This window comes from Lipotes vexillifer, unplaced genomic scaffold, assembly GCF_000442215.2.
Source record: "Lipotes vexillifer unplaced genomic scaffold, Lipotes_vexillifer_v1.1 scaffold220, whole genome shotgun sequence".
Taxonomy (NCBI): domain Eukaryota; kingdom Metazoa; phylum Chordata; class Mammalia; order Artiodactyla; family Lipotidae; genus Lipotes; species Lipotes vexillifer.
The window spans coordinates 700,870-711,813 of record NW_006781423.1 but is presented as its reverse complement, the minus strand read 5'-3'; the positions used below and the strand labels follow the sequence as shown (position 1 = coordinate 711,813).

Here is a 10,944-nt window from a genome sequence, read left to right as displayed (position 1 = left end):
TATATATATCTCCACTCTTTTTTAGATTCTTTTCCCATATAGTCCATTATAGAGCACTGAGTAGAGTTCCCTTTGCTATACAGTAGGTCCTTGCTAGTTATCTATTTTATATATAGTGGTGTGTATATGTCAATCCCAATCTCCCAATTTATCCCTCCCCTACCTTACCCACTGGTAACCGTTAATTTGTTTTCTACATCTGTAACTTTATTTCTGTTTTGTAGGTAAGTTCATTTGTACTCTTTTTTTAGATTCCACATATAAGCGATATCATATGATATTTGTCTTTCTCTGTCTGACTTACATCACTCAGTATGACAATCTCTAGGTCCCTCTCTGTTGCATCCTTGCTGCTGTTATGGTCCCAGCAGAGTCTCCCCAAACCCTGGGGAGTTACCTATCCCTCCTGTTCCCAGTTGACTAGCCCTTGAGATCTGGACAGCAGTTCTCCTCTGCTGAGATAATGTCCTGGAAGCATCTAGAACAACGTCAGGCATGTGGCAGGGATCTGATATGTGTGAGTTTCTTCTTTCTGCCATGGGCTCAATTTCTGATTAGCCGGTGCTGATATTCAATGGTATATGCCAGTTGTCAAAAATATTTCCATGACAATCAGTAAATAAATGTTGCTTTTTCTGCCATCTCAAACAACCAGGCCCTTCCTACAGGGCCCCCTGCGACAAACCTGTGATCAAACAACAGAAAGTTTAATGCCTGACACAACCAGGGGCCTCCAGGATTCACTCCTGACCTTTGTCCTGTGTCTGTTCTGATTGTTTGGGGCCCAGAGTACTGGTTATGAAATATTTCAAGGATTATCCTCTGATCTATTCATTTCTGATGCCATCCAGAGCTCTTCAGACACGCTCCCCACCTGTTCCACCATCATTTTGTCCTCCTGGAAGAGCCATAGAAAGCCAGTTCATAATCACTTCGTAGATGATATTGTTCTTGTTCATTTTATGTTGCATGGTTCCAGGTCACACAGAAGGAAGTAATGAATTTTAATGGAGGTTTTGGAGAAACAATGCTCTCTTTGGTTCAGAGGCACTTCCCAGAGGGAGATGCAAAGCCTTTGCTGCTGCCTATCAGTTCTGAGTCAGTTTAAGATACTTCTGTTTCTGTCATCTCCAGCTGTGTCCATCAGCCCTGTGGGGACCAGGGCAGCTGTGTGCCATTGCTGCTTGATCACGCGGATGTGGTGAACTGTACCTCTGGTGGCCCAGGTCACATGAAGTGCTCTATCACCTGTCAAAGGGGGTTTGACCTTCAGGCCAGCAGTGGGCAGTACCTCAGGCCCATGCAGGTGAGTTGGAAACCCGTGGTCATCAGGACCAAGCCCCTGGGGAGGGACAGTAGGCATGTTCCTCCCCCTGGCTGGTTGGGGGAAAGGCACGTGTTTCTAAATCATCTGAAAAGGAAAAGGAAAAAATCTAACAAGCAAGGAGAAGCATGGCTTTATAGAAATGCAAGGTATATATAAGAACAGGTGCAGTTTCCATTAACTAGGGTGTCAGTTTCTCTCCAGGTGGGCAGTAGACAGGAACACTTGTTCCATCCTTCCCCCTTGCTTTTGTAATCTTCCCATCAGAAATTATGACCCCCACTTTTGGCTTCAAAATGGGAATGCTGCAGTTTAGACCTGTCCACAATTTGCAGGCAAAATAGTTTGCAATCAGCTTGTTTGTGGTTCATTGTCTGACTGCCATGCACCAGCCCCCTTCCCCGCCCCCACCAGCCCTCCTTACAAGAAGACTGGAGGAAAGAGTCTGATTTTCTTCCTTCTGTTACTGAGGTGGGGATTATATCATGATTCTAGCTTTAACTGAATTTTCCAAATTTCTACAAGCTACCATGCACCACTTGAAGATTTCAAGGTGATCTGAAGGTAGTAGAATATATTAATGAAGAGTGTAATTTGAGAGACAGACCTGGAATGAAATTTTGACTCCACTGTTTAGTAGGTGTGTAATTTAGGTAAAGACAAACACACAAAAGAAACTAACCACTTTAAGTTTCTTTCCACATTTTTAACATAATTAAATCAGAAGGTTTTATGTCACTGGGTTATTTTGATGACTGACTAGACATAATTTACCAGCTTCTAGCAAAATGGTAGGCACCTAGCTCTCTGCAAAGCTGCCATTATGATGAGCGTGATAATGTATTCTCAACCGAGAATTTTATTTTCCATTTTTCCTTTAGAGAGCTTTCAATACTCTACAGAGGAACTTGAAAATTGAAATCAACCATTAGAAAACATGAGCACAATATGAGATAGAGACAGGATGCATTAGGCAAAAGGTAATGATGCTTGAGAAGAAGATGAGAAAGATGAGGTATGATGAGGGAAGAGTGGAATCACGATTGGTTAGTCAGGTATCAATGGCTTGGAAGATTGGAACTGTTTTCATCTTGTACCAGTTGACTGCTTTGCAGGTTGTAGATCTGTGGAAGAATTTCACTTGCTTAGATATGGTCAGAATTTAAAGACACCATCTTTGGTTTCAGGTGGCTTAGGTTCTGCATAGAGAGAGACAGGTTTAACATACCTTTAAGCACCAACTCCTTGGTCTATGACGCTTTGGTGAGAAAGGCAGAACTCTTATCACCTGCCCTTAACTCAGCTTAACTCCCACTCGAAAAGAGATGGAAAGAAGGAAAAAGAACAAAAACAATGTAGGAACTATATACATTTTTGTGATATAGGTAAAGAAGGGGAGAGAAGAAAAGATGGTGTTTGCAATTCATTAAAATTAGGAACAAGTTCAAGACAAAATGGTTAGTACCTAATGAAGCCAGGAGAAAAACCAGACAATATATGCAGAGTTTGAGAGACATTCTTTAAGTGATCGTTGTGGTTTGAGCCAGTCTTCCAGGCTGTGCTCAGTGTGGCAGGGACAGAGTTGGGAGGAGGAAAGTGGGAGCTCACCCTTTGCCAACCAAATGGTGGAGTCAGCAAGCACAGCTTTCCAGCTGACCACTCCTGTCACCCAAGTCTGGCCCCACTAAACAGATTGTACGATCCCGGCTCCTGATCACAAGACAGTGGGGATATTTGTTTTTTGTTGACACAAGAACTTAAACTAAACAGAAAAATGTGTCTGGCTTTGAATTGGGCTCTTCTGGCAGGCAACAGGGAAACACTGGAAAGCAGGGAGGAGCAGCCAGCCAAGAGTGGGTGTCAGGGGTGACAGGTGCTTTCACCAGTCATTTTACCTTTGGCTTCAGTGCCACTGTGGTCTCCTGGTGGGATGGCTGGCCGAGCCGCAGAATCTCCCCACTCGCCCTTTGACTTTTGGTAACCCATTGGCTAGAATGACGGCTGTGCTTTTTCCCAGACAAGCCATGAGCATCCAGGTCTCGGAGTGCCTGCTCATCCTGTTCCCCTCACTCTGAATACTTTCTTCTCCCTGCTTCCCCTCTGCTGCTGGGAAGTCTCGCTCATCTTTCAAAGGCCAGTTCCTGAGTTACCTACCCTGTGCACCTCCCCGCAAACCCTCTCCCTCCTACCCAAGTATGGGCAATCCCTCCTCCAGCCCCTGTAGTGCTATCTCACCACCACAAAACAAGCATGCATATATTATATCGCTGTATTTTTTTTAACAGCAATTTAAATTTTCTTTCTCCTTGGTCCATGTTTTCTACTTCTTTCATTTTATCATTTGCAGTCTTTGTATTATATTCTCTCAAATCATTACAGAAGGAAGTACGATATAACAAAAATATATCTCCTGGGCTTCCCTGGTGGCACAGTGGTTGAGAGTCCGCCTGTCGATGCAGGGGACACGGGTCTGTGCCCCGGTCCGGGAAGATCCCACATGCCACGGAGTGGCTAGGCCTGTGAGCCATGGCCGCTGAGCCTGCGCATCCGGAGCCTGTGCTCCGCAACGGGAGAGGCCACAACAGTGAGAGGCTCACGTACCGCAAAAAAAAAAAAAATCTCCTGAATTTTCCTTTTTTCCTTTCTTTCCTCCTTTCCTCTCTCTCTTCCTCCTTCTTTCCCTTTTTCCCCCTTCAATTGTTTTCTGATACATTGCTCCAACCTATGATTTGCTCTGCTGGTAGATTATTAGCTCCTTGAGGGTCTTGTTTATCCAAACCTAGTAAGGAATCTGGCCCTTCTAGGTGTTCAAAAAATGTCTCCTCATTTGTTTCATGGTGATGAATTCTAGGGCTCCCCTACAGAAACCGCAGGCCCAGGGAAACAGCTGGAATCTCTCAAATTTAACTACAAAGTTTGGAAGATGCCTCATATGCATTAAGTCTCAGCAGTTCTTAAAGCCTAGGCACCATTCTCAGAGGAGACAATTATGTTTAGTAGCATTATCTGTTGGCTTATCACTAAAGGTCCCAGCAGGAAACAGATGACACACTCAAAGGTGGGCAATTTGAGGGACTTCAGTAAAGGGACCACTTCTAAAGGTGGGGGGGGCAGGATATAGGAAATTACAAGGAGATGGTGCAGAATCCCAGGGTGAAGGGGTGATATCCCCTGTAGGCCTGAAGAGTTGACTATAGAGAGCAGTTAGCAGAACCCCTGGGAAGAGGGTGCAGGAGGTGTGTGGAGATCGCTGCCAAAGGGTGCAGCCAACCTACAGCAAGCCCTAGGGAGGGAGTAGCAAGGATCAGCACCCTGACCTCCCTTGCCTCTCTCCCTCTCCAGTCTCCTGCCACTGTTGCCCTGGGTGCTAAACCAAACACAAGTCAGAGGCATGAAATCTACAGGAGCCAGCATCCCAGGGCAAGGTGGAGAAGCGTAGAGAGGGATCTGGAGAAGCACGTGGAGGATAGCCAAGAGTTGGCCTGGAGGAGTGTCTTCATTTAAAGATTCCCTTACACTGACATTTGCCTTTCATTAGCAACATACCTGGGTAGTGTGAGATAGTACACTAAGACAATAAGGCATAAAGAGGGAGAAAGACAAACTAATTTTGCCTGTTGTGAACATTTGCACAAATAATCATCAGAACTCTTTCAAAGCCTGGAAACTGTTTTGATAAGCCTTTTTATGTCACCTTGACAGCAGAAAATTTTCTGTTTCTAGAAGGAAATTCTGCTCACATGTTCCTCTGGGCACTGGGACCGGGCTGTGAGCTGCATGCCCCTTGACTGTGGTGTCCCCGACCAGTCTTTGGTGAACTATGCAAACTTCTCCTGCTCAGAGGGAACAAACTTTCTGAAACGCTGCTCCATCTCCTGTGTCCCACCAGCCAAGCTTCAAGGTATTGTCTGGCCAACCAGGAGCTGTATGCAAGTTCTGTTCAGGTTCTCTCTCTTCGGGGGTACTTTGGGGATCTTTTCTTCACCCCAGTGCCCTTCCCATTTGGCTCTGCTGTATCACCCTCTTCTGATAGCACAAGCAAAGTCCCAAAGGGCAATACCATTCCTTGTCCCAGAATGCCCTGACTCAAGAGCTCATTAATGAAAGAAACTTAGACTTTCCCATTTTTATTTGACTTTATGTCCTCTGGAGTCAAGCCAACTAACAGTTTTCTAATAATATTAATAATCCAGATACCCTTTATCATTCACATTTTTAAATTTAATATTTACAACCATCCTATGAGTTAGATGCTTTTCGTTCTGTTTTAGAGATGAGAGCATAGTTGTATGAGCTGTACTGCTAGGAAGAGATGAAGACCCCACATCTTGCTCTTTACCTCCTGGACTTAGGTGTGCCTAACAGCGTTTGAGCAGGCTTGTTACAAATGCAACTTCCTGAGCCTCATGCTGACGGATTCTGATTTAGTAGGTCTGAGGTGGGTTGGTGATGCTACTGTGGGGTGTCCATGGATTGCACTTGGAGAAACCATGAATGACGTTGAGGTATATGGTACGGTGTTGAAGTGCAGAACTTTGCCTCCAAACTGCCTGAGTGCAAACCCTGCCTCTGTTCTTACTAGCTTGGGCAAGTTACCTAAACTCAATTTCCTCAGCTGCAAAATAGGGGATAATGATGGTATCTATTTCATAGGGTTGTTTGAGGTTTGAAGCTTACACAAGTGAATACATGTAAAATGCTTAGAGCGGTGCCTGGCATATAATGAGCACTATAAAAGTGTCATCTAGTATTATTATAATGCTTTCCACAATACTGTCACTAGTCTATTTTTATTATTTATAGTGAGGAAGTGAGGTAATGATTTGGTTGGTAGCCCTCCTTTCATTCAGGTCATGAAAGAGCTTTCTGACCTCTGTGCTGTATAAGAGAGCACAGTAGACGCTCTGTGGGCACAAAGATATAGGATAAACATTTGACCTGAGGTTTTAGAGAAGCTGCTCCACAAAGAATAACGTGACTTTCCAAGAATGACGGTATGTTGACAGGTCTTCGCTCTCTCTGCTGGTATTTTATTTCTGGACTCTCTGTTCTGAGCATCTTGTGCTTCTCTTTCTTGGAGTCAGGACTGAGCCCGTGGCTGACCTGTCTTGAAGATGGGCTCTGGTCTCTCCCTGAAGCCTACTGCAAGTTGGAGTGTGATGTTCCCCCTGTTATCCCGAACGCCAACTTGCTCCTGCCTCACTGCCTCCAGGGCAACCATGATGTGGGCTCCATCTGCAGATACAAATGCAAACCGGGCTACTACGTGATGGGAAGTGCGGAGAATAAAGTCAGGAAGTAAGTTGGATTGTTCCTGGTCTTTGCAGTTCTCTCTACCCTTGTACCTTGCTCCTGTTCCTTCATTTGCAAATCCTAGACCACTGTTTTGGAAATAATATTAAGACCTTCTGGGTTGTCCATTGTTTGTTGTGTTTGTTTTTCTATATAATCTCTCTTCACCTGCACAGGTGTATTCCCCAGTCATGACAGGCAGGCTGTCCAAGTATGCTTTCTGTAAAGATATTCTTTCTCATAGGAGATTCCACAGTCTCATCTAGGTGTTTTTAAAAGAATCTCTGCCCGAATTATTATTTTCCTTGAAAGGAAGTGTTATGAGCTTCTTAAGCAGTACACACATCACCCGAATCCAACTCTGTCCTAGAACATCCTCATCAGGACAGGTGGAGGCTTATGGTTGTGGCTATGGGAGAAACTGTCTGGGATGGTCCCCACCTCAGGTATTTATTGGTTAAGTGATGCCGGGAAGTCTTCTTTCTCTGCCTCATTTTTCCTCATCTGTAAAATGAGGATAATAATAATAATAATAATAATGTATGAACTAAATAAATTAGTATGTATAAAACATGAATCAGTAAATTTATTTTTAAAGCATAAAACTGAATACATACTAGCTATTAATATTGTAATTATAGTCTCTCTGCTTTCTTTTTCCTGGACTTGGTGTGTATACACTCCTAGACCCGGAAACCAAGAGAGCCTTTCTTCTGAACGCATGGTGGATCAGAAAGAACAAAAGCTTACTGCATAATTTAAGAAGAAGGGTCTTAAAGAAAGTCATGCTGGGGTTCAAATCCCAGTTGTTCCCCCATTTTATTAGCTGAGTAACCTCAGGCAAGTTACTTAACTCTTTGGGTCTCATCTTTGTAAGCTGGGGATAATGCCCTCACCAGAGCACCAGAGTGCTCAGTTGAGGATTAAACAAGATAATACATATTCAGCCCAGTGCCTGGTTTGTGCTAAATGCTCAGTAAATGGTTTCAGAAAAAGAAACATTTTCCAAACAAACAAAACAAGCAAAAAGCTTTCAGAAGAAGAAACTCCTTGTACTCAGTAAATAGTAACTATTATTTTCCTACCATAAATTATGTCAGTAAAGGAGAAAATCAGATCTATTTCTTACTCAGGATTTAGTTCAAAATCTGATCATAGTAGGTATGTTTTTAAAGGCTTTTTTTTTTAACTGACATAATCCCAGCCATGGCATTACCAGTGATTCCAGGAGATACCATCTTTGACTGTAAGTTAGAATTCTCCAAGGGAGCAAAAGAAAAACAGGAAGCTTACTCTCTGGCTCCAATTCACCCTTCTCTAGTCAACATCCAGACATCTCAATATGGGATGGATTGAGTCCGGCTTTGCCCAGAGCCTTTCACTCCCAAGAAAACCCAAGATCGTATTTGGGAGGGGGAGGGGGAAGTCCCCTCCTCAAGATCTCAGCCCGAGGCAAGAGCCTGGCTAATTAGAACATGAATAAATACTGATGAAAAATTCATAGGAAGCAGCATTCTGGTTCAATGACTCTAGCAGGTATAGTCAACAGTTTTTGACAGCTGAAAACACATTTGCACGTGATGGTCGTAGGGTCTAGATCAATTTTGCGTCAGCATGCATTGACGGGTAGTGAGTACCCAGGTCATCTTCCAGTGAGAATGGCCTTACAACCAGCCTGAAGGCTGCTGTTTTCTTGCTTTTTTCCTTCTCTTCTTGCCTCACTTTTCACACACCTGAGCCAACTCAGGTGTCTGCAGAACAATGCAGTGAAGACTGGAGGGAGAGAGAAAAGTCTCCGGGCCAGGAGGAATTCGAGGTGGAGGCATTATTCCTGGCTCCCCTGGGCCCATGGCTGAGCTTTGCCTTGGGAACAGTGAGGCTTCCTCCATGACAATGGGCTTTCTGCTGCATCTGCATATCTGACTGCACCGGCTTCCCTGCCCCAGCAGGGGCCCACAGGGGCCGTTTGCTGGCCCAGCTTTCTTTTCTGGTTGAGAAACGAAGCTTGCATCACAGCATCAGCATCGGTTTGGACTTAAACATTTACATTCACAAGCACCATGCTGAGGAGAGATTAAATTATTTACTGCACTGCACAAACTGGTTTTAATCTTAGTGTACACCTGTTTACATAGCCAGCAGTGGACTGGTAATCAGAAGTTTGCAAGTCAGGAGTAAATCACTGTCACTTGCTTCTTGTGTTTACCTAACGAACTATGTCAGCCTTGTTCCTTGCTTGGAGCCCAGAGTTGTACAGATGGAGCCCTAAAATTCTTTCTAGGACATGCAGGCAGGGGGAGAAGTTGAGAGAAGTTAACAGGGAGATTAACCCAGACAGAGTGGCCACATGCTAGTCTTCTGCAGTTCTCTGAGTAGTGGAAAAACCTCCTAGACGGTCAAATTTGCCACCTGTTCTCTGCATGACCCTGAACAACGTATTTCTCATCCACGTGTCTCGGTTTTTGCCTCCTTGATGTGAGGAGTAGTAATGATTTTTACCCAAGAGTATTGTTTTGAGGCCCAAAGCAGGTAATGTACTGAAAGTGTTTTATAAACTGTGAAGTTCAATGCATATGCTAGAAATTACTTTTTGTTCATTTCTTTTTAAAAGAAGGAAACAACTACCAAAATATCAGCCAAGTACATTGCCTTCCCGCTTCTTCTCAAGTCTGTTGAATATTGTTTCAAGAGAAAAAGATAAATGCTGCATCTGACTTTTCTCTCCTATCCAGCCTGTTTAAGCTTTGTCCCATTGCACTTGCGGATGCAGGGAGGGCACAGCTGCAGTTGGCACGTGGGTGCTCTCTCTGCCAGCTTCGGGGTTGGGAGTGAAGATATCAGTAAGACCTAGGCTCTGCCCTCAGCAGCACACAGCCTCCATGTTCCCTCTTTCATGGACATTGTTTCTCCTTACAGTGGAGCATAGGAGAGGACAGGGACTACAGGTAGGCCCTTTCTCCTGGCCCCTGGATCCCCTGCCCCTTCTTGCCGGGATTTGAAGGTGACACTGCTCACACTGACTCTAGTTCCTGAAGACAGGCAAATGCAATAGCTTTGGCCTGGGTCAAGGACCTGGCCTTGAAGTCTTGGGTAGAGTCAGTATCACCCAAACTGTGTGGATTCTCCAGAGGGGAAAAGTTGAGAAGGAGAGTAACAAAAAATCCAATGAAACAAAATGAATGCCCATTGTGTAGTACAGCCATACAGTTATACGGGCATATCAGGAAATATCCTGTCACCATTAAAGATGTTTAGAAGGATATTAATGGCATGAGAGAACATTCACAATACAATAAGTGGATAAAAGCAGAACATAATTATTATAAATGATACAATCCTTATTTTCCATATTCAAGGTATGTTTTTATCATCCTTCAGAAGCTAGAAGTGATTATAATATTAATAGTCGTAATCTCTAGGTAGTAGGTTTATAGGGAATATAACTTTTCTTTTTCTGTTTGTTTATATTTGCTAAGTTTTCTAGACTTTATAATGAGATAAATGAATAAACAGTTTAGAAAAATAATGAAGTGAGCTAGAAAGAGGAGATCATAGCCAATTTGTGGAGGCAGAGAGTGATAAAAGAAAACTAGACAGATCTTTCAAAACAGGCAAACCAAGCGGAGACCAGCACTCCAAGATGGCAGTAAGACAGGGACGTGACCCTCCCATCCTGTGTCCAGACCCTTCTGTGTTTTGAAGACAAACACTGTCTCTGTTCTTGAAGGCTATTTCAGACCTCCTCTCGTCCAGTAACACCTCTTCCCTAACTTCCAGCAGATCACCTCACTCCCTAAAGCGCAAAGGTCTGCCCACAGGTGTGCAAGCTAATTGACACCTCCAAACATGTTCTCCCCCTTCTCACTGTCTAAAATGAATTATGACCAACAAGGACCTACTGTACAGCACAGGGAACTTCACTCAATATTTCATAATAACCTATAAGGGAAAAGAATCTGAAAAAGAATATATATATATATATATATATATTCTTTATGTATTATATGTATATGTATAACTGAATCACTGTGCTATACACCTGAAACTAACCCAACATTGTAAATCAACTATACTTCAGTTAAAAAAAAACAAACAAAAAAAACATTTTTTTTTTTTTTAACTAGAAAAAAAACACCAAAGTGTCAATACTCTGGGCAAGTGGTATGACTCAGGGAGATTTTTTTGTTTTCTATTTTGGGATTCTTTTAATAAATAATCATATTTTATAATAAATTTAAATTTTAAAAAAATAAATAAAATGAATTATGGGGCTTCCCTGGTGGCACAGTGGTTGAGAGTCCGCCTGCCGATGCAGGGGACACGGGTTC

General features: G+C 43.3%; 1 protein-coding gene across 1 annotated transcript in view; it reads left to right on the top strand.

Annotated features, from left to right (window-relative positions):
• Window positions 1–10,944, top strand: part of PAPPA2 (pappalysin 2) — a 288,812-nt gene that overhangs the window by 207,690 nt on the left and 70,178 nt on the right. The window contains exons 14-16 of the mRNA XM_007454744.1: window positions 1,135–1,306; window positions 5,048–5,225; window positions 6,409–6,622. Coding sequence (XP_007454806.1) covers window positions 1,135–1,306; window positions 5,048–5,225; window positions 6,409–6,622 — 564 coding nt within the window. The remainder of the gene's footprint in view (window positions 1–1,134; window positions 1,307–5,047; window positions 5,226–6,408; window positions 6,623–10,944) is intronic.